The following is a 24,943-nucleotide window of genomic DNA, read 5'->3' on the forward strand; positions in this document are numbered from 1 at the left end:
TTGGGCTCTTTCCATACCTTGGCTATTGTTGATAGTGCTGCTATAAACATGGGGGTGCACTTGTCCCTTCAAAACAGCACACCTGTATCCCGTGGATAAATGCCTAGTAGTGCAATTGCTCGGTCGGAGGGTAATTCTATTTTTAGTTTTTTGAGGAACTTCCATACTGCTTTCCAGAGTGGCTGCACCAGCTTGCATTCCCAATGAAAGGAACTATTCTTAATGTATTATTCTTTAATCTTTGCCAAATCCCATAGGGGGCAAGTTGTTTTCAGGCTGGAAGAGGACATAGGCAATTACTTCCAAGAGGCCTAATTTTAATTCACGATCCTCTGGTTTCTATCTCTCAGTTCTAAAGTTAGTTCCCCTACCCTTTAAAGGTAGTTTCAAAGCTTTATTAAAAAAAAAAACAAAAAACAAAAAAACAACCACATCTGGGGAAACAGGTATTTGTTCATTGAGTGGTTAATTTTCTTTTAATTTTTTAATTTTTAAAGAAGTTGTTATTTACATGCCAGTTAGTTAACATACAGTGTAATATTAGTTTCAGGTGTATAATTCAGCAATTCCACAGTTCCACAGAACAGGTATTTAGAGACCAATCTCACAGCAGCATTATTCATAATAGCCAAGAGGTAGAAATAACCCAAATGTTCATTGATGGATTACTGGATCAACAAATGTGGTACATATACACAACGAACCATTACTCAGCCTTAAAAAAAGAAATGACATTCTGATACAACATGGATGAACCTTGAAGACAACTTAAGTGAAATAAGCCAGACACAAAAAGACAAAGACTGTAGGGTTCTACTTACATAAGATACCTGGAATAGTCAGATTCACAGAGACAGAAGGTAGAACAGTGGTTGTCAGGGGCTGGGGGGGAGGAGTTACTGCTTTCCAGGTATAGAGCTTCAGTTCGGGAGGATGAAAAAGTTCTGGAGATGGACGGTGGTGATGGCTGCGGAACATGTATTTAATACGACCGAACCGTATGCTTCAAACGGAGAAGATGGTACATTTTGTGCTATGTATATTTTACCACAATTAACAAAATAGATCGGGGGAGGGCACCATGAGATGCAAACGAAGGATTTCAGGAGAGAGAAGCTACAGGCATGTAAAAAAGTGACACCAAAAAGACCAGATAAGATCACGGGAAGCAGGCATACGTTCTCTGCAACTACAGGAAACGTAAATCAAAGCAAAGCGGAATCGTTGGCATCCCTGAAGTGGCAGCAGATCGATCTGTCCCAAAGGCCTCGGAGCGTGATGGTTGTGAGCAGGACTCAGATATTACCTGGCTGGTTGCTCAACAGGCCTACGGCACACATCCTACAGGAGTCTCGCTCTGGCACAAATGACTCATTTACTCTCCCGAGTCCAGTTAGCAGGTCAAAATTTATGGTTGCTGCGGACGCTCTGATTAATGTGCATTCCCAGCTGGCTCTGAGCGCAGCGACTCATGATCTCTCACTGTTTTCTGCTGCGTAAAAAGACGGATCTTTTCGTCCCCTCAGAAGAGTTGTCAGAAAGGAAAACCAGTATTTCGTGTGGGTCTCTTTTAAGCTGGCCTTTGTTTCCACAATTCGGAATCTCATGTAATTAGGTAAAAGTGGCATTCGGCCAATCTTGGTCACAGGCTCAGAGCTCCCTAGGCTTATTTATGTTCTTTTCCTGGCACTGCACGGTTCCCATGTCAGCATCCCAACTTCACAGCATGGGGGTTTGACAGCTCTGTGTAAATGTGTGTGAAAAACTCACCACAAAACACAAGTTACTTGACAAAATGGCAAAAAGCTCAAATGGCCATTACGCTGAACATACCAGTTCTCTGTGCGCTATGTACAAAAGTATTTGTTTGTCAGAAAACAAATAATAAATCACAAGATGCAAGCTTATCCCCAAGTATGACAAGAGGGAAGGAAATTAACGGCCATATTCAGAAATGGTTTATTGAAGAGCAGGTACACAAATATTTCTGAGCTCCACAGCTCAACAGGCAGTATTCAAGGTGAAATTCCCAGCCCAATGCCATTTTTAGGTTCACTGTCAGGTCTTGGAAATTGTCAAGGTAACAATCAATTGTGTGCATGTAATAGTGTATGTGTGTGAATGAAAGCGAAAGAGAAAAACAGAGAGATGTTCTAGTACATTTAGATGAATCTTAGCCTAGCCTTGAGATGAGTTACTGGCTGCTCTTCTGGGTGAGAAACGAAATGCTTGCAAATCTTCCTAATTAATCATTAATAGATTGAGTTCTGTGAATTAAACCATAATGTTCTCTCCTAAATAGCAACAACTGTAGAAATAAATAAATACATAATGTTTCTCCTCCTGCTGAATGATCAAGGGTAGTAAAGAAACAGTCTTAGATTAGGAAGCTTCACTTATTCAGTTCAGATACTAAGCCTGTTCCGTATTTTTAAGGGTAAAAGGAACCCCTAATAAGGCATCAAACAGAAATTTAGAATTCAGACAGAAACCATCACATATGCTACAAAGCTGAAAGAATTTTCAGCAACAAAAACACACACTGGAGAACGAGGAAGACAAAACAAGAGATTTTTTTCCATGAAACAATTAGAAACGGGCAAATAGATTTATGTACTAAAAGGCTCATCATAGTATTTTGTTTAATTGCAAAATCACTGGAAACAACCTAAATTTCTAAAACTAGGATGTGTTAAATAAAAGCCATTATATGGTCACTAAAATCTTACTTTGTAAAATACCTACTGACACAGGAAAACGTTAATAACATCATTAAATTTGAAAAATGGCTTTTAAAGAGCAAATGATATAGTACCATTTTAAGTAGATATATTGAGATATAATTCATGTATAATTCATATATGCAAGGTATACAGTTCAATGGTTTTTAGTATATTCACAGTTCATCAATCATGATCTCAGTCCGTTTTAGAACATTTTCATCATCTCAAAAAGAAATCTCACATCCATTAGCAGTCATTTAGTATGATCCCCTTTTATTAAAAGTCTGTGGTATATCCATACAATGGACGATTGTATTTGGTGATAACATAAAGTGCTGATACATGCTACAACATGGGTGAACCTCGAAAACATAGCTAGGTAAATGAAACCCATCACCAAAGACCGTAGATTGTATAATTCCATTTATATATGAAATGGCCAGAATAGGTACGTTTATAGCAGGTAGATTCATGGTTGTCTGGTCCTGGGGGTGGAATGAGTAAATGGGGTATGTTTGCTAATTCTGGTTTCTTTTTGGAGTCATAAATATGTTTTAAAATTGTGGTTATGGTTGTATAATCCTGTGAATATACTAAAAAACATTGATTCGTATACCTTAATGAAGGAATTGTATGGTATGAGAATTATATCTCAGTAAGCTGCTTTTAAAAGTAGATAGGTGGGGCGCCTGGGTGGCTCAGTGGGTTAAGCGGCCGACTTCGGCTCAGGTCATGATCTCTCAGTTCATGAGTTCGAGCCCCGCGTCGGGCTCTGTGCGGACAGCTCAGAGCCTGGAGCTTGTTTCGGATTCTGTGTCTCCCTCTCTCTGACCCTCCCCGTTCATGCTCTGTCTCTCTCTGTCTCAAAAATAAATAAACGTTAAAAAAATTTTTTTTTAAGTAGATAGGTATAAAAAACTTAAAAAAAAAAGTACATAGGTATACGTATAGGAAAAAAACTGGGAACATACCAAAAAGGTTTACATTATCTATACATAGAGGAGTCACAGCTGGTTTATTTTCCTAGATTATTTTCTAATTTTTCTACAGTGATCACATATTAATTGCATAATACAGTTATTTTAAAAATGTACTGGCTGGTTATTTGACGATTTTAAGAAATTACTGTTATTTTTTGAAGGTATGATAATGGTATTATGGCTATGCTATATTAAAAAAAAAAGAGAAGAGTGTTCACCTCCCAGATATTCATACACACAGAGGAAGTGATGTAATGTCAGAGGGATGATGGAAGGGGTAGAGGTGGGGTAATTTTGTTCAAGAAATGAAAACTGTTCAAGTTGGGTGATTATTTATACTGGAGTTCATTATAATTTTCTGCATCTTTTTATAGCTTTATAGGTGAAATTATGTATGATAAAAGAGTCAAGGGGTGTTTGGATGGCTTGGTTGGTTCCATGTCTGACTTCAGCTCAGGTCATGATCTCATGGATTGTGAGTTGGAGCCCCATGTCGGTCTCTGTGCTGACAGCTCAGAGCCTGCTTTAGATCCTCTGTCTCCCTCTCTCTCTGCCTCTCCCCTGCCTTGCACACACACACTCTCTCAAAAATAAATAAGCGTTTAAAAAAAAAAAGGGTCAAAAAGAAGGTTGACTATGAACAGAATGGATCATTCAGTTCCACTTTGGCTTAAAAAAAAAAAAAAAGTTGTATGTGCCCACGAATACAGAAAGAGCAGAAGGAAATGCAAGAAAATGTGTACATACCATTGAGTCTCTGAGTAGTGGCATTACATGGGACAATATTTTGTTTCACACGCTTTTTGTGTACTTGTCAAGTAGTCTCAAAGACTGCATGTTGGTATTGTGGTAGGTAAAAGACCCCCTTAAAAAGGTTTCCTCATGCTCAAGGAGTCACCTGGATAACAACACATAACGTAAAATGAAGTGCAAATGTGTCCTCTGGTTTCCCAGCTCCGAGGCAGCCAGGAAAGACCACAAATTGCTTGAATAGCTCTTGTAGGGCAAGTCCTGTGGACTTCTGCCCTAGGGAATCTCAAGACCATGGTTTATGGCCATTCTAGGAGCTGCCCAGAATGTGTGGGCACACTCTGGAGCATTTACAAAACCATTCACAAAGTGCATGGTTTAAAAAAAAAAAAAAAAACAAAAACAATCCTCGGTGAGAAACTGAGACGCTACCAAGGACGTCACTTCAAATTTAGATTGCACTGGAGTCTACCAGGTGTTCATCCAGGTAAGTAATTTTTAAAAAGAAATATGCAGCGAATTGGGGAATGAATAGTGCACATTAAAAAGAGCGCGTGCACGCGTGCTCATGCCAATTTTCTTTTACCGCGTATATTTGCAAGCTTCCAAGGAATGTAGTATTTACGGACATGGAAATGGCACAATAACAACTCACCATTAAAAAAAAAAAAAAATCTTCCCCCCAATTCTCCAAAAAAGAAGCAAAAAGTAGTAGGTAACCAGACAGCTATGTAAACTCTTAAAAAAGATGAAAAGTGAAGATTTTTCTATACAAAGTAAATACCACATGAAATTACGTTAGTAGGAAAAATCAGTCCAATGATAGCAATGCCAGGAGAAGATGACACGGATATAAACAATCAACCTACATGAGATCTCTCTCTCTCTCTCTGTGCTTCTATTACATACTAACTTAGATTGCATTTATTTGTAAATACCTTAGCTCTCTTACTACTTTTTTAAACCTCTTGAAGGCAAAAATCAAGTCTTTGAATCCCTAGAAAGTTTTGCACACTGCAGGCAATTAATCAATGGTTCAGATGATCAAGAAATGTAATGTCAGTGAAAGGATATAATGATGAATGACATATTATACCACTCTGAAAGAATTGATTGAAAATCCAGAAAAAAAAACATGGTATATACATCAGGGTCACACTGGTATGAGAAAAATGCTTGCCTAGAGATAAATCAATAATAGCTAGAAATCCTCTCCTTTTTAAGAGATTAGATGTTGGAAGAAAAGGGGTTGTTACAAACAGTGCCACTGTACGTTCTTGAAAAACCTCCTATTCTGCAAAAACGTGCGCTAAAAATAACAGGACTTCTGGGGAAAAGTAGGGTTGGGACACACTGCTCAATACCTATGCAACTTTGTAACTCTAGCACTAACAGTAACATTGACAGTACTACCTAAATGACTAGCACAGTTAAATCTGTAACTAACCAGCATCGCTACTCTCTAGCGTCCTTAGCAACCTTCAAACCCGGGACTCCTGCCTTTTTTTTTTTTTTTTTTCTTTAATGTTTACTTTTGAGAGAGAGGAGAGAGAGAAGGGCAGAGAAAGAGGGAGACACAGAATCCAAAGCAGGCTCCAGATTTCGAGCTGTCAGCACAGAGCCCAACGCGGGGCTTGAACCCACAAACCATGAGATCATGACCTGAGCTGAAGCTGGATGCTTAACTGACTGAGCCACCCAGGTGCCCCAGTTCAGATTTTCATAACCACAATAATATTTTTTGTTCAATGAAAGTATGAAGTGATTTTACAACACTAACTGACAGGGCAGTCCAACGCACTTTATCCCACTGGTACATGTAAACACGTATGTTGATAAGATGTATGTACCTAGAAAACCACCGAGCCTTGTAGAGTGCTTATTATTTTTCCAGATTTAACTTTCTGGCTAGGATATTAGGAAAGTCTCTGAACAAGGCCAAAGGAGAATTCCAGAAGTGTGACACTTCCTTTTCAGTTCTTTCCAGCTGGGTCATAGGCCTACTGTGGTGACTCAGGCTATGTAAGGGCCTTGGAATGGACACACAAGGCACAGTTCTGAACCCCACACAAGACATCAGGCTGTGTGAGGTGGGGGTGGAGACAGAATTACGCCTGGTGAGTTCATCCTCAACAAGAGCCAGGATTTTAGGCCTGAATACCGACAAAAGAATTCCGGTGAAATTTTGGTGGCATTCAACGACTATGAGTGATGTACTTACTGTGTACCTGGAATTAATGATGCCAAGCATTAGGGCTACAAAACTGAATAATCTGTCAAGACCTCGCAGGCCTGTGCAGCTCACTGTAGGCATTTCAGTGAACATACTCTTTGCTAGGCACTCCTCCTGGTATCTCACATGGATAAGCTCATTTACTTCTCAGCCCTGTGATATGTGGTCTGCTGTTCTCCCTGTTTTATTTTTGTGAAATGTGTACTTATTTTGAGAGAGAGAGAGCACGAGCACACAAGTTGGGGAGGAGCAGAGAGAGAATCCCAAGCAGGCTTTGCACCGTCAGCACAGAGTCTGACACGGGGCTCGATCTCACATATGGTGAGATCGTGACCTGAGCTGAAATCAAGAGTTAGACGTTCAACTGACTGAGCCACCCAGGCACCCTTATTCTCCCTATTTTATAGCTCATGAATCTGGGATGCAGAGAGCTTAAGAAACCTGCCTAAGGTCACATAGCTGGTGAGCAATTTGAACCCAGGCTATTTGAGTTGAAAGCCTACATTCTTAACCTCTTCCCTGAATTCTCTCTGTAGCACAGAGAAGGAGGGGTTAAAAACACTAATGTGGGGCATTAAGAAAAACGACAGACCTATGTACACAGTGGAACGTTAGTAGAGGAGACAGGGACTAATTCTGCGAGGGGGTATGGGAACGACGACATGCTGAAAGGGTGCCGGGCCAGCAATCCTTCAAGCAGATGTCACATGGCTACCAGGGACAGTAGACCACACGGCGTGGGCAAAGGCACGGAGATGGGCGATGGCCCGGAATGCTGCAGCTTGTGGCGTGCTGCTGTTGATAAATGAAGTACACAGCCCAGGGGTGGCAGAGGGAAGTGTGGACAAGCAGAAAGAGACCAGATAGACAAAATGACTCGGTTCTACGAAATGGTCACACCAAGGAGCTCATCTTCTGGTGGGAAATATTGAAAGAGGTTTTAAACGAGAGTGGTGGGAACAATACGACCAAATCTGCCCTGTGGGGTCTCGCCATGGTGTGAAGGACAGAATGACACGGGGAGGGGGTGGGTAGGAGGGAAGAGTTGGCAGGATCTAGAAGTAGGGACTGACTCCACTTGGCAGACTGTTACCAGCAGTCCCAGTGGAAGCCAAGTCACTGGCACTGGAGTGGGGAAGGAGCGATGAGCTGGGAGAGTTTCTGATGGTAGGAGGACTTGAGGACTGGGGGGCGAACTAAAGGGTGGGTTGGGCAGGTGGGGTAAGAAGGTTTCTTGATTTTTTTTTTTAATTAATTAATTTTGAGAGAGAGAGAGAGAGCGCGAGCGAGCACACGCATGAGGAGGGGAGGGGCAGAGGGAGAGGGAGAAGGAGAATCCCAAGCAGCCTCTGTGCTGACAGCCCAGATGCTGGGCTTGAACTTGAACTGCGAACTGTGAGATCATGACCTGAGGCCAAACCAAGAGTTGGACATTTAACTGAGCCTCCCACCCCAGGCGCCCCGAGGCAAGCTTGATTCTTATGCAGGCCCTCACTGTGGGATTTGAATCAGCTCTAGACCCTTGCCTGGGAACTGGGGCTTTAAAAAGGCATCCTGTGGGGCGCCTGGGTGGCTCAGTTGGTTAAGCCTCCAACTTCGGCTCAGGTCACGATCTCATGTTTCATGAGTTCGAGCCCCCCATCTTTGGATCCTCCCTCTCTCTCTGCTCCTTCTCCACTCACACACACTCTCTCAAAAAGAGATAAACATTAAAAGCCACATGCATTTTTATTTTTATTAAATTTTTTTTTTAACGTTTTCTTTTTGAGACAGGGAGAGACAGAGCGTGAACAGGGGAGGGGCAGAGAGAGAGGGAGACACAGAATCTGAAACAGGCTCCAGGCTCTGAGCTGTGAGCACAGAGCCCGACGCGGAGCTCGAACTCACAGACCGCGAGATCATGACCTGAGCCGAAGTCGGCCGCTTAACCAACTGAGCCACCCAGGCGCCCCCACATGCATTTTTAGATGTACAGAACTCAGTATGGTTAACACCTAATTCCCGGCATCATTATTTTCACCTTTCCTGTAGTGTCAACCCACCCCCCCAACCCCGCCTCTGCCGCCCGAGTAACACAGTAATGCTGTTTACCTGCTGATGATTCTCAGTTGTATGATACATCATTCATAGTCCCACAGCACCTTCGCCTATTAGCTGGGGATGCCCACGGACAGATAATTACCACCTGGTGTCTCTGCACTGTACTGATGGTCATTTATCTCATTTTACTTTAGTCCTCGACGTAATGTTCCAAGATGGGTAAATTACTCCACTCTTAAGATTGGTGGAGAAAACCAAGAACCAAGAGCCAAAAAGAAGTTACATTCCATGCTACAACTTCCCCCTCTCCCTTAGCTGTCGGTTGGCACCTGCCTTTCTGCTTTATTCCAGTCACTAAGTGGGACGCTCTCGGGCTGTATGGAACTTGTGGGTGGGTGTTCGGGAGCAAAACCCACTCAGCTCAGGGCGAGGCCACAGCTGGAGGATGACTCACATCGTATCCAGAAAGAAAACAAACGGTCTCAAAAATCTGGTGGTCAAGGGGTAGTGGTTAGGGGAGGATACGCGGAGAGGGGCCGCTGCCTTTCCAGGAAATTGGTGAGTGAAACAATTCTGGTGCAAAAAGACTTAAAAAAAAAAAAATCCACTTACTGATACAAGAAATCAGATCGTTGAATCTTTCCTTAGGAAAGAGGGGGTTTTCCAGCCCACGGAAATACAGCTTCAGAACGCCAGCAACGGAGTTAATATCATGGTTACTCTGGTCATCAGCCAAAGGGTTTTCACCTATATAAAAAAAAAAAAAATCAGTTACATGCACAGTGCTTCTTTTTCTTCCTCTGAATAAAGATATATTTCTGTACTCACACATGTTTCTATATATACATGTATCTTTTAATTTCACTTTATGAAAGATTATATAGTACTAAAATTAAACTAATTGGTTTAGATATCCCAACCCATGATTAACCTAAAAATAGTTGGTTAAAATAAAGCTTTTTAAAAAATCTCAGGCTACCAAATAATCCCTTACAAGTTACCCATATCTTAAAATAAAATATTGTGGGACTTATAGTTAAAATCTAATCTTAGCTTGACATGAATTCAAATACTACACTCTGTGTTTTTTATCCTACTGGAAAAAGACACAATATAGATACAATATCAGAAATATTATAGGATGCACCTAATTGTGAATGCCTACAATTATATAAACATTTCCCAGTGGCACGGTGCTGTTCACGGCACATTTGAAAGCTGCCTTCAGCAGTGGGAGATTCTGAAATCAGATAGAGGAATTTGAAAATGTACCCTTACTAGTACCGAGGGATTTGTATAAAAAGTACAAATTTAAAAAATATATCCCAAATACGAAATTATATCATTCTTTATGGTAAGCAGTTTTAAAATTTATATAACTGGCCTGGCTATTCCACGTCCCTGAGAATTAAACTGAGATAAAATTCTTGAGAAGCTCAACATAACATGCAGCCTTAAGTCAAACTCCATTTTTTATTCACAGGTCTGTTCTGAAGTTCACAAAAATTGTACACTGCGTTTTAACTTTTTTTTTTTTTTTTTTGCCTCTTGGGGCAGTTTATTTTCAGGGACCTGGGATTCCTTTTTCTCTGGGAAATGATTGAACACAAATTCACAATTTTTTTTTTTTCTTTCCCACAGAGAGAAAGCCTCACCCAAAGAGATCACAAACAAGTAACAAAATACCAGGGGGATTTCCAAGGAAAAATAATAAAGCATTTTGCCTGTGGTAACTGGCACAGAAAGTGACGCTTTAGACACTTCAGCTTATGCTGAACATGGTTCATAGAAGAGACTGGGAGCATGTGGCTGCTGAGAGAGAAGGCTGTTCTGCTCCACACATCGTATCAGAGAACTTAAAACAGAAAAGACAATCTGGAGCCAAGTTGATCTCTTCCACCAAGATTTCAAACTTTCAAGGGCTCTGTGACAAAGGAAATGAGACTGAGAGAGAGAAGCCCTGTCTCCAGGCCATGATACCCCCCACTCTGCATGTTCAGCCTGACTTTCAAACAGATGAAGGAAGGTACAGATTTACCCAGGAGTCCACAGGACACAAATCATCATAATTGGGGAGCATCAGTAACTAAGAGCCATCACTAACGAGTTAGGCATTTGCAGTGATTATACCACATCCCCACACCAAGTTGGAATCTTGCAGATGACGAACCTGAGACCTAAAGAAGAGATGAGTAGCTTGACCAAAATCAAATGATTAGTAAATCAAAGAGTCCGATTTGATTCTGGGTCTGCCTAACACTAACGTCTACGGCTTTGCTAATTATAATGTGTGGATTAACAGTTCAGTAGGATTTATCTGAAGCCAATTATGAACAAACGTAAGGTCACAGGGAAGGAGTCTGGGGGTGGTAATAAGAGGGAGGAAAGCATTTCTGACAAAGGACACAGACATGTAGCTGGGATGAGTCACCTCCAACGCCTGCCAAGTAGGCCCAGGGCTATCGGGCTATTCTTCTAGAACCCTCTCACGTGCCACCTTTGACACATGCTGAGGATTACCAATGCCAGTCCTAAACCGGGATATAAAGCTCATAAGTTTTTGTATACTTGATTACAAAATTTTATGATTTTGGCTTCATTTCTCGGCTATTCCAAATAGCTTCCTATCTCAACATCCAAAATGAAATGAGAGGTTCCGGAGATACGCAGAATGAGCATGCCACTTCACTCTGCGGCAAATGATGGCTTTTTAACATGGTTTCTTTGTAGGTATACACAGGCAATTACCTCTCTCAAATGAATTTTTAATATCATTGACTTCCACCTGGGAACCAGACACTCTGAAAATCCCCTGATGCTGAAGACCTAAAGAGAAAAGAAGAGGAAGGGGATGAAAAATTTCCATCACAGCCTCCAGGTTCCCCTTTCCCCAGTAATCAAGTGTTTAACGGAAAGCACATTCACTGAAATATTTCCAGTGATTATTTTTTTTTAAATAAGAATTTCAGAGGTGCTTGGCTGGCTCAGTTGATGGAGCACGTGACTCTTAACCTGGGGGTTGTAAGGTTGAGCCCCACATTGGGTGTAGAGATCACTTAAGTAAACCTTAAAAAAAAAAAAGGATTCCATAGTTTAGGGCTTACCATAGAGATTGATGAACCGAATACAGCTTTCCACAATGAGGGGGATAATCTGTCCTGAGTCCTGGGTAAAGAGATGGAAACCACTTAACCACAAAAGAGAGGCATAAATCACACACAGTAATAAAGCTCGCAGTTTGACCCTACTTAAAGAGTGATTTTTACTCTTTTTAGATGATCATTTCCAAATACATCCCCCTCTAAAATATTCAACAAAGGCCAAAAATCAAATTATATTTAACCAAAGGTAGATTTCAGTTCTGGAGCAAACCAAATTAAATGCATTTAAGGTAATTCTGTTTCAATCTACTCTGTTGTATCTGGAGATGTCAATGCTAATTCATCTCTTTTTCTTATATTTAGGCTCACACATCAAAGTGAATATGTGAATCATTCATTTTTTTTTTAAAGGTTATTAGAAGTAATTAATCTAATGGACCTAAGAACAACTCTCTGTATTCTAACCTTAGCATCTTAGGACTATCTTAGGTGGCCATCTTACAGCCATCTTGGTCACCAAACACAAACATTCAGCCATTTTGGGATCCTCTCTGTGACATCCCTGAGAGTACACCACCATTTGGATGACAACAGTTATTTAAAAAAAAAAAAAAAGCTTATATGTTTCCAGATGCAGGATATGAGGATTGCTTTATAGATGATTATAATGTGTCATATATTTATTTGGTCTGCATCAGAACTTACTCATCGATTTTTCATCGTTATTTTTACATGTTTTAAGGATTATGAAAAAACTGCACAAATGCACATCCCATTAAATCTTGCTTTCTTAGGAAGGGGCAGTTTTTTGGCCTTCTTTCCCCACTCCTTGTAATCCAGTCAGTGCATTCTTCACTCTACAGTCAGTGAACAAATGTGAACCCTGGAACTTTTTAAAAACATGTACAGGATGACAGAGGAGATCAAGAAGCTGCTGAGGTCACAGTTAAACATGTATCAATGCCATGCACTCCATGTAGTTAAAGAAGGTTACGGGCTGTGGAGTTATTTTCTGTGTACTTTTAAAGACTATGCTCTTTTACGAATTAGATCTTTATAGGAAACATGGAGATTCAAAATGATTAGCAGACATCAGGTACTAATTCATGAGGAATTTTATTCTGAAACACAAGAAGAATTTGGTTGTCTTAATACATTAGAACAATTCAGAACCCACTAACCTTTCCAATTAAGCAGAAGGGGAAGGCTTGGGGACAATGCAGCTGAGCAATTTAAACTATTATTCCTAAAACGGGTAACACACTTCTCGAGGAATAGTTTTATTTTAGGTTTTAAGACCATCTAATCAGTGTGTAAACCAGTTAATGCTTCAATTACTTCTGGAGCCTGCATTAAGTTTCTCTGATTAGTTAAATTGTTTTAGGGATGTAAACTCTATTAATTTCTTAGAGAAGGTCCTTAAGGATAAAAACTCTTTTTAGTGTGACTAGTTGGCTCAAGAATAGCAATGTAATTACATCAAAACTTACTGAATATGTGAGGGGATTTTTCTTTAAGGTATGTGTGCTTTAAGGGAAGTAACCCTTATATGAACAATTCATTTAACACTGTACTCTAGAAGAACAACAAATATTTAAAGGCAAGTGATAAAAGGAGAACATTAGTTTGCACCTCTGCTGAACTTAGTATTAAAAGCATAAACAAAGAATAAAATGTTATTAAAAGAAAAATGTTTGCACAAAGAGAGTTCTCCATAAAATGTCTTAAGTTTTTATATGATTCAAAAATATTTCCACCTTCACATTTACTCAGGTAATTGCTAATCTTGTGCTGATCATCTGTATTCTGATATAATGAATTTTGTGGTCAAAAGATAACTGTGTATTAATTTAATTTCATGGATGCCAAACGTGTTGGTAGAAAATATTTTATAAGAAGTGAAACAATGGGCTGTGCTCCATCTATCATTCAAATAAATCCCTTTGTGCCTCAATTTTCCCATGGGAAAAAGGAAAAGTGGTTTGCTCTTGTTGTCTCACGGTGGTATCGTGGGGACGTCAACTGATCGAGCAAGTCCCAGAAGCACAGAGATCTCTGTATCCATTGTTTTACTGCTAAGACCTAAGATTCTTTACATGCCATCTGGGACACCAAGGGGCTCACATAAGTGAATTTCCCATAATAGATGGTTTGCTCTTTCTTTAGTACCTAAATTCGGGTTCTATTAACTGTTCTTAATAAAAAATCTCTTTAAAAATGTAACAGGAGTTGTCCTATCACCTTAAGCAGTCATTCTTGGACTGTGTTATCCAGTGCCATGGGATCACACACTAGTCTCTTTGAGCTTTCCTCTATCCTTCCTCTGCACATCTCAGCACTCTCATCTCATCTGCCCTTCTCTCCATGTCATTTGCCCCCGCTTACAGGCGATGGGCTGGGAAACTAGCTAATCAAGTTTGACAAGAATTTGATATTAAATTAGAGCCAATCAGGCTCTTTGGAGGCTTATGGCAGTGGGTTTGTGATTGTGATTTAGGTTGTCCGGTGGCTTCTCAATGCCAAGGTGAAGGGCTCAGTTTTAAGGCAGCCAGAGGTTTCTAATCTCTGTGTGTATGTATGTATGTATCTGTCCATGTGTACATGCCATATGCACACATTTTTTTAGCCATTAGTGCACATATTTGATACAAGATCTGTCTTTAAAGAAACTAAGCCACCCGTAACATATTATCGGGGAGGTTAGTAATGATGTAGTTTCCTACGTAAGTTTAGTCTTCTGAAACTGTCATAAAATGTTAGCCACGAAAAAGAAAGCTCTTCTCTTGTCTAATTTACATGAGGGTCCACAATCCAGTATTGTTGTGCATTTGGTATTTAACATGGTTTGCCTTAACAAGAGCCCTTGACTTGAATTTGGTACAACTGACAAGTATGTAATGTAAAGACTATTTATCCAGTTTTGCTAGAGAAGACAATTCTTTCTCAATCAGTGTTTGATTTCTGTAATCCCTTTTGATAGTAAACAGGTAGGAATCTATAAAGAGTGAAGCCTGTTTTTAAACCTAATTTCCAACTGCAAACATTGTTCTTTTAAAGACCTTAAAAATCTAATTAAAGCCAAGCATGATGATGGTTTGAAAATGATACCAAGAGCAAAAGAGGCTGTGCCCTCGCCTCCCTTTGCACTATACCTGATGTCTCGCGTGCGAGTTCCTTCGTCCTCGGCTAGAAGCATTATCAGAAATACAGGATGAAAAAGAAGACAGAGTAAACACAGCAGAGATACAAGATCTAGACCACAGGGTCTTACAATTTATCCAATATAATGAATTCCTCAAGTCATGGGAAATCAAGACTCTTGCTGTTCAGAGCTACCCTAACAATGTACTTTAAAAATATATTTTGTGCCATCTAATTTGTGCGAGTAAGTATTTTACACTGTCTGTTAACTAAGTCGAATTTAAATAAATTAAATAAAAAACACACAAGACCAAAATATTTTATCAGGTAGCTCTTTTCCTTTTTGCACAAATTATGGCTTTTTTTTTTTTTTTTTTTTTAAATAAAGAGGGCTTTCTCTTTTGCCAGCATAATACTACCCACATTTATTTCCTCTTCTGAAGGCACTCAAACCAAATATTCTTTCCTCTCTGACTTCAGGAAATATTATATTGATTTTCTGGGAAAGCAAAGAGCCCCAGGACAGACTTGGACATAATGACCTGCCTCTTCTTACGAGAGGCTGAGACCATTATAGGCAAGAAGCGTGGAGATCAGCCACCCAAACGGCTGGTGCCAGTACCTTGACGAATGTTTCCAAATCCCCATTAAACAACTTAGCATTATACTGTGAGCGGGGTCTGGACTTCCTGTGTTTCTGGGGCTTAGGGGGAACATTTGGAGGCCTAAGGGAAGGGAATATAATTACTGAGCATGGCAGAAATCAAACAATGAATGAAACCCCCACAGGTGACATCAAAATTACAAAAGAGGAATTCTTGTGTTCCCTCCCCACCCCTACCCATGGGGAAAACAGTTCTTCCCATTTCCCATTTACTTACTTTTACTTATGTGATCAAAAGCCATACAAACTATTCATTCAGAGTACTCTTTTCTTATATGCTGTATTTGATATTTGTTTGCTAGATTGTTTAAAAATGGAATTGTGAGCTATCTGGCCAAGTGTTACAAACTCCACTTGCTTACGGGTCACACAGAAGACACAATGAGTCATAAAAATTAGGGCTCTTGATAAATCCCAGTATGAAAAAGTAAACGTAATTATTTTTAGTTACAACTAAAATATCGCACCTTTTCAATATTCCTCAGATATTAATGGGGTTTTAGTTTATGCGAAAGTTAACTATCAACGGAGTCACAAGTGAAAAAATGAGTTTGGTTTCAATGCTCTTTCAGGGCAGTAGATAGAGGCTCATATGAATTATTAGTTCTTTATAACAAACTGTCTCATCACTTAAATATTTGTAGAGCATTAGGATGCACCCCTTATTCTGTTCTGGACTCTCTCCATCTCCAGTCTGTTTGCCTTGGTGGCTAAGTTAGGGTCTCTAACACACACATGCAGTGTTCTGCATGCTATATTTAGACCCTGCCTCGTCTTGCCCTGTAGTGCAGATAGGGAACTTCTTCTGTTCCTCTTCCTTAAGAGCAAAGAGAGCCAGGAGTGCCTGACTCAGCTTCTTCAGCTGTGCTGAATGGAATACAGGGAAAAATAGTCCCAAGAATTTTCTTCAGACATTCCTATTTTAACTCCCTAATTGGAAGGCTTATATGAGGGTGTACATCGCACTTGAAAATCAGGTCAAGTCCTTCATTATGCTGCCAACTGTCTGGGAAGAATTACCTTTTTGGTTCATTAAAGTTCAGAAAGGCCAGTTTAGAAACAAAATCCTAAGAATATGAGGAAGCCTGGCTAGATTTGTAAGACATTACGCCGATCTATCAAGAGAGGTGGGGGTATAAATTTCATTTAAAAAAAAAAAAAAAAGATGAGCACTGGGTGTTGTATGGAAACCAATTTGACAATAAATTTCATATATATATAAAAAAAGAGAGAGGTAGGGGAGCAAATTTGACAGCCTTCCACAGCCAAATTCTAAGACTCGACTAGCAGGCTGGCTCAGAGGACTGATGGGGTGTGCAGCAAACAGCACCTGAAGCCCCATGTGCTTGACAGGTTACAAGGAGTCTTTGCAAGCGTCTAGAAACAAATATGGAAACTTCTATCAGGCATCACGTCATGTCCTGCCCCAGTTGGCTCTTCTGAAATCTCATCTGCACACCGAATTGTGTCATTCGTGGGGGAAAGCATCACGTAGGCATAAAAACCAAAACAACTACCCATCAAGGAGCTTAACCTTATGTGCCTGGTTTCACCCACTCTTTTCATTATTTTACAAGTGTTTTAAATGTGGACTATTTTTATTCTGTTGTGGTGAGGCCAACAGATCAGAGGTTAACTGTTACTGAAAAGATAGTGTGTTTCCCACACTTCCCAAGAGGAGGGGGCCATGCTACTACATGGGGTGGGGTGGGGTGGGGTCCGTGGGGAAGCACTGCAGTCAGTGAGGAGGCAGAGGGAGTGAGAGGAAGTACGTGCAATGGTATAGGTTTCCACGGGAAGGAAAGGGCAAGGCAGGGTAAACGGGTTAGGACTGGCTAGTTTGAATAAGTTTGGCGGGCTCTGGGGAACAGTTGTCTGGCACCTGGCTGTCACTAGGCAAGGGGAAGAGTCACCCTGAATGTGACAGCCCCGTAAAGGATGCGGTTGGGGTTACGGGTCTGGATGAGTCGGCTCGGCATACAAAAGGCAGACGTGCAAGCACCACCTTTACTATTCCTACGAATTGGCTAACCTTGGGAGTGGCAGTTCCTCCAAGGTGAGCAAGGCCCCGAGATATCAGAGCATCAACTACTGAAACTGGAAAAAATGGTTACTACAGGGTCCAACAGAGATGCACATTTGGTAATATCTGGAGCAGCTGATGACGCTGAAGGGGTAAGAGCACAGGCTCACTCTGTTTGGTCGCAGATTCACGGGACAAGCAAATCTTGTAGCTCGAACCAAAGCCCCCTCGTAGGGCTAGACAGTCATTCCTGCATGACTGAGACATGAAGAGTGGCTCCTGGTTGGGGCAAATGAAGACATGTCTTTTGAGTTGTCTCCCACAGGCCTGAAGATGGCCTCTCTTGATGATTCTAAGTTATGAGGCAAATGTGAAGACACTACTGTTGTGAGAAACCTGAGATGAAAACAAACTGCCCGAGGGCTTCTCAAAGTAACTTCCGTGGCAACGTGGCTCATCAGGAAGCCGGCACATGATGGCTCTGCTTCACCACGTACACATCAGGTGAAGAGAATCAGGACCAGGCCATTCAACATTTGGATTATCTGACCAGTTCCGGTTTGGTGCCTGCCACACAGCTTCCTTAATCTGGCCTCCTATGGAGGATGCCCACGTGAATGAGAGAAAGCACGAGTGAGGTTAATGTACGTATCTAGTCTGTTTGGCAATGACAGTTCTCAATGCAAATTGATATATTTGCATTTCTTCACATTTAAAAAAAAATTTAAGTGTTTTTTAAAAGCTTATTTATTTATTTACAGAGAGAGAGAGAGAGAGAGAGAGAGAGAGAAAGAGGGAGGGAGGTAATTCCAAGCAGGCTTCGTGCTGCCAGAACAGAGCCTGATGCACGGCTTCATCCCATGAACCATGAGATCAAAATCTGAGCTGAAATCTACAGTCAGAGGCTTAATTGACTGAACCACCCAGATGCCCCTAAAACATCTTTTTGTGAAGTGCCTTACATTACTTATAACATAGAGACGACAGGTAAAACAGTTGATAGTACAAAGAGATAATATATATGAAAAAAACTCCATAAATACAAAACACAAAAGGCCCTGAATAGCCAAAGTAATATTGAAGAAGAAAACCAAAGCAGGAGGCATCACAATCCCAGACTTTAGCCTCTTCTACAAAGCTGTAATCATCAAGACAGTATGGTATTGGCACAAAGACAGACACACAGACCAATGGAATAGAATAGAGAACCCAGAATTGGACCCACAAATGTATGGCCAACTAATCTTTGACAAAGCAGGAAAGTGTATCCACTGGAAAAAAGACTGTCTCTTTAGCAAATAGTGCTGGGAAAACTGGACAGCAACATGCAGAAGAATGAAACTAGACCACTTTCTTACACCATTCACAAAAATAAACTCAAAATGGATGAAAGACCTGAATGTGAGGCAGGAAACCATCAAAACACTAGAGGAGAAAGTAGGAAACAACCTCTGTGACCTCAGCCACAGCAATTTCTTACTCGACACATCTCCAAAGGCAAGGGAATTAAAAGCAAAAATGAACTATTGGGACCTCATGAAGATAAAAAGCTTCTGCACTGCAAAGGAAACAATCAACAAAACTAAAAGGCAACCAATAGAATGGGAAAAGATATTTGCAAATGACATATTAGATAAAGGGCTAGTACCTAAAATCTATAAAGAAGTCACCAAACTCCACACCTAAAAAAACCAAATAATCCACTGAAGAAATGGGCCAAAGACATGAATAGATACTTCTCCAAAAAAGACATCCAGATGGCCAACAGACACATGAAACAATGCTCAACGTCACTCCTCATCAGGGAAATATTAATCAAAGTCACACTGAGATACTACCTCACGCCGGTCAGATTGGCTAAAATGAGCAAACCAGGAAACTATAGATGCTGGCGAGGATGTGGAGAAACGGAAATCCTCTTGCACTGTTGGTGGGAATGCACATTGGTGCAGCTGCTTTGGAAAACAGTGTGGAGGTTCCTCAAAATATTAAGAATAGATCTACCCTATGGACCCAGCAATAGCACTGCTAGGAATTTACCCAAGGGATACAGGAGTGCTGATGCATAGCGGCACATGTAGTACCCCAATGTTTATAAGCAGCGCTTTCAACAATAACCAAATTATGGAAAGAGCCTACATTGTCCATCAATGGATGAATGGATAAAGAAGATATGGTATATGTATACAATGGAATACTACTTGGCAATGAGAAAGAATGAAATCTGGCCATTTGCTGCAACGTGGATGGAACTGGAGGGTATTATCCTAAGTGGAATAAGTCAGTCAGAGAAGGACAGATACCACCATGTTTTCACTCATATGTGGATCCTGACAAACTTAACAGAAGAGCATCGGGGAGGGGAAGGGGGGAAAAAAGTTACAGAGGGAGGAAGGCAAACTATAAGACACTCTTAAATACAGAGAACTGAAGGTTGATGGGAGGTGGGAGAGAGGGGAAAGTAGGTGATGGGCACTGAGGAAGACACTTGTTGGGATGAGCACTGGGTGTTGTATGGAAACCAAGTTGACAATAAACTATATTAAAAAAACATTTATTTACTTACTTACTTCATTCATTCATTCATTCATTCATTCATTCATTCATTCATTCATTCATTTATAGACAGAGAGAGACACAGACAGAGAATCCCAAGCAGGCTCCATGCTGCCAGAACAGATCCCAATGTGGGGCTGGATCCCAAGAACCGTGAGATCAAGACCTGAGCTGAAATCAAGAGTCAGAGGCTTAATGGACTGAGCCATCCAGGCACCCCTAAAAAATCTTTTTTTGAAGAGCCTTACATTTCTTATAACATAGAGACAACAGGTAAAACAGTTGATAGTACAAAGAGATAATATATATGAAAAAAGCTCCATAAACTGCAGAAGTAACATTCCTCTTTGTCACTGACGCAAGGAAGAAAAAAAACCTCAGTATTTTTGTGAAGTTCAGACAAGTCACTGGCTGTATCTTCCTAGTTGGTTCACCAAGAAGAGAAGCTTCCTTTTGAATAAATTGCCCAGTAGAAACATACAGAGCCTTGAAAATCAACTTGCCAATTACTGCCCCCCCCACACCCTCCCAGTGTTCTAAATTCTGCTCACCTTAAAGAGAACTCAGCTTCAAGAGTACAAAGTCTAGATACGCCAATTAGAATAATTTCTGGCTGTTATACAAATGCTGGCACAGAAAAATAAAAGTTGCACATTTTCCCCAACCCAGATCAGAATCTGCTTCCAAAAAGGCTTTTCTCAGCAGTGGCTTCAAAATCCCTTCATGAATGAAAAAAAGGGCGGGGGGGGGGGGGGGGGGGGGAAGAAAAGAAAAAAATGTGCAACACAGCTATAGCATTAAATTTTCATCTTTTAAGTGAAAGGGGTAAGAAGCTAAAATCCTGAGTATTCAGTAGAGTTCTAAGTTTTATAGGACATAAGGAAAAGTAGGAGCAAAAAGTAACTCATCATGCTTTTCATTTGCTAACACACTAGATGTGTACATAATGTTGCTTCTTAATTGAATTCTCAAATCAGACTATTTCCAGAAACTTAAAGTGTTTTGGATTAAATAAACCAAACCCATCTGATTTAGGTCTTTCTTAAAGAGTCTTACAATCACACTGGGAAACCCTCCGATCAGCCAGAGCAAATTTGGTTTTGTGAGAACCCCAAACATGTCATGTTACTAGGTTTGATCGAGTCAAAATGATCTTCCATGTTCATTGGCAAAGTATGTTCATTCTCACAGTGCTGAAATGGTTGCTTGTTGTAAAGGAAAAAAAAAAGGTGACACACAATGAGTTATGATAAAACATTTGCCTACCTTGTAGTCATATATTCAGCTTTATGACCTGCAGAAAAAAATTAAAATAAGTAAATTGAATGGAATCAGTGGAATGCATTTGGTAATCTTTTGAATCACTTGTCCCTTATTTTAAGATGCTGAGTTTATAATAATTACAAATTTTATGGTGGAAAGCATTAGGATAGCATATGATAGACAAGTAAAGTCAATACAGTATTTCATAAAATCTATACCTAAAATTTAATAAACCCTATAGATTGGAGAAATATGTTTCACTTGGCAATTTGAGGCAAGGGTATTTATTTATTTATTATTTAGAAAACATGAAATAGCTGTTGGATCTTCAGTGTAAGTTTAACGATGAAATACACAAATAAAACACACCCAAGATTCGAATGTTAGTTATTTCCTGTATCATGACTGATACCTGGGGAAAAGAAGGTGGTCAAATAGGGTTGGGAAAACTCAATTTTCTTTATATTAAGTTGGGGTTCTTTCTATATTACACCATCAGGTGCGAAGCTGCATTTTATAATCAGAAGTGACATTTGCAGATACTAAGTACAAAGATATTATATTATGCTACACTCTACAACCTATACACTAATAGCATTTCACAGAGTTCCCTGTCATGTGAAACATGAGGCTCTTCTCTATTCTGGCTTCCTGACTCGATTTAAACATCGGATCTGTATTTTTGTAGTGCTTCTACAATCTGTGCTAACTCCAAGTGTGAATGTGTCTGTGGTTGTTGTCTGCTCTTTCTCACATGTGGGGTGCAGCTGTGGAAGGGGTGTGGGGGAGTGACCCATTCCACCGGTTTGTTTGCAGAATGATGATATGGTCTTGAAACAGCCTGAAGTTAGAGCTAACAGAGAGAGGTCACGTTGCGGCACTCACAGGTACGCCCCACCCATCGTATCATAACAGAGTGATTCAGACTTGCGGCGCAAGGCCAATGTAACAATTGTAGAGAAACCCGGCTTGTTGGAAATGGTGAATGAACACTCACAGGCGACAGAGTCTTTTGCTCTATTATCTACTTTTGAAGAACAAGCGACGAAGTATTTGAGGGGCGCCTGGGTGGCTCAGTCAGTTGAGTGTCTGACCTTGGCTCAGGTCATGATCTCATGGCTCGTGAGTTCAAGTCTCACACAGGGATCTCTGCTGTAAGTGCGAGAGACCGCTTCAGATCCTCTGTCACCCCACCCAACTCTCTGCCCCTCCCCGCTTGTTCTCTCTCTTTCTCTCTCAGAAATAAACATGGGGGAAAAAAAGAAACCAAAGTATTTGATTAATATCTATTTACTAAATGGGGGGCAACAGTTAATATCTGAAAATACCTTCCTCAAAGCAGACTCAGGCCACTGTAGGTCTAGTAGAATTGTGGGCCATGACTTGGAGTCAGGGTGGGAGGAAAGGAGAACAATCTGATTTTCTCCCCACTACTCAACTCTATCTTTTAACTCTAAGCCCCTTCCCTTTTGCTACTTTGGGGGACAAGAAAAAGGAGAAGGTGGACAGAGATCTCCAGAGTAATTGGTAGCTACTCCTAAGTGGGAGAGACAGTCTACTAGAAAGTGGGGAGGGCAGTGAGCTGAGTGTGGCACGTGATGTCTTACTGGCTATCCTTTAGCACAGGGTTAAAGCACAGACAGAAGACAGGGCTGGAGATGAAGATTTAAGAGTCCCCACAGTCTAGGTTGTTGTGGGGCCACAGGAGCTAGCTGAGATCACCCAGGATGAGTCGGTAGAATAAGCAAACGGTGGGGGGTGGGGAGCACCATTTGGTTAAGCTCCGTGGTGGCTCAGTCGGTCAAGCGTCCGACTTCAGCTCAGGTCATGATCTCACAGTTCATGGGTTCGAGCCCTGTGGTGGCTCTGTGCTGACAGCTTGGAGCCAGAGCCTGCTTCGGATTCTGGGTCTCCTTCTGTCTCTCTGCCCCTGCCCCACTTGTGTGTTCTCTCTCACAAAAAATAAATAAACAGTAAAAAAAAAATAATGAGCAAATGGCTGAAGGCAGAGAAACTAGCTGGCCTGTGCTGTAGTCATGTTGCATACTTTATTATCACACAAGTATGACATAAAGTGTATTACTAACAACAGTAAAAACAGCAATGATGTCCAATACTTATTAGACACTGTTCTAAGCACTTCCTATACACTGACTCACAATTTTAACAACAACCTTAGGAAGTAGGTACTGGCTCTTTTCATTTTATGGGAGAGACTGAGCACACAGTAGGTAAGTGACTTGTTCAGGGTCCCACTGCTAGTATGTGATGGGTCTGGCCTGAGGGTCCAGGTTTGTTTTAAATCTAGACCTAAGCTCCCAAGTAATATATTGTAAAAATACAAGTCTTGGGACGCCTGGGTGGCTCAGTTGGCTGAGTGTCGAACTTTTGATTTTGCTCAGGTCGTGATCCCAGGGTTGTGGGATCAAGCCCTGTGTTGGGCCCCCTAGATTTTCTCTCTCACTCCCTCTCTCTCTCCACCTCTGCCCTTCTCTCCCATGTGCGTGTTTGCTCTCTCTAAAATAATAACAATAAATAATAAAATAAAAATGTAAGTTTTATTCCCTAGCAAATACTTTGAAAGATCCTAAAAGAAAGGTACAGATTATGCCTTATGCTCTGTCCCACAGGGCTGAAGTCATATACAAGGCACTAAAAAGATTTACTAAAGTATATAATACATATTAAGTTAAAATTTTAAAGTATCTATAAAATTAAACTGGATAACAGAGGCTAATCACTTTTAAGTGATTCAGCGATGAAAACACAAATAATTCCTTAGAAATGAAATGTTTTGTATAACTGAAAAATTTTGCTACTTTTGTTAAAATATCCCAACCAAATATTCTCTAGATTTAGAAAAAGATCACATATTAAATGGCTTAAAAACATTTTGCTCCACCCTTCCATGGTTAATAGTAGGATATAAAAAATTAAAAACCTATAAAAGACACATTTCGATTAATGAACCAAGAGCAAGCTTCACAAAAACTATCATTCATATTGTAACTGCCCACCACTTCCATTGTTTTGTTCAGCTAATAGTACTGAGTGTGCCTCAACTGATGAATGAGGTTTTATTTTTTAATCAGTATCATCATTAATAGATCAATAACACACAAGCTTAGAAGAAACTGCTTCCCAGAGAAATGTGAAAGCTTCCAGTGGTTTGAGGATTAGATTTCAATCACTTTGTTTGGAAGACTATTTAATTATTAAAAACAACAGACAACTTCTTTCCCCACCCCCACCCCATCCCACACTCTAAGCCATTTGGAGGGGAAAAAAAAAATGACCCATGACCCAGGATTATCTTGTTCTTGCTGAAACACCTACGTTGACTATTCTGACCATTTCACTTGGGAATTAAGAAGTGAATTATTTTTCACACTCAAGTGTATTTTATCATCACAGACCAAAATGGAAAACCAAAATATTGTTTGGTGGTGATCTGAGATTAAAAACAAAC

The 24,943-nt window shown here is 40.5% G+C and overlaps 1 protein-coding gene across 4 annotated transcripts in view; it reads right to left on the reverse strand.

Annotated features, from left to right (window-relative positions):
- Positions 1–24,943, reverse strand: part of SRGAP1 (SLIT-ROBO Rho GTPase activating protein 1) — a 286,134-nt gene that overhangs the window by 31,408 nt on the left and 229,783 nt on the right. For 3 of the 4 annotated variants that reach the window (XM_025926695.2, XM_086712917.1, XM_086712918.1), the window contains exons 11-15: positions 21,478–21,505; positions 15,591–15,693; positions 11,831–11,891; positions 11,475–11,552; positions 9,339–9,473 (exon numbers count right to left, since the gene is read on the reverse strand). In XM_025926695.2, coding sequence (XP_025782480.1) covers positions 9,339–9,473; positions 11,475–11,552; positions 11,831–11,891; positions 15,591–15,693; positions 21,478–21,505 — 405 coding nt within the window. Of the gene's footprint in view, positions 1–9,338; positions 9,474–11,474; positions 11,553–11,830; positions 11,892–14,979; positions 15,014–15,590; positions 15,694–21,477; positions 21,506–24,943 lie in introns of all 4 variants that reach the window. The other variant, XM_025926696.2, reaches the window with a different exon arrangement.

The sequence above is a fragment of the Puma concolor genome, chromosome B4 (genome assembly GCF_028749965.1).
Source record: "Puma concolor isolate L17-30 chromosome B4, mPumCon1.1.hap2, whole genome shotgun sequence".
NCBI classification, from domain to species: Eukaryota; Metazoa; Chordata; class Mammalia; order Carnivora; family Felidae; genus Puma; species Puma concolor.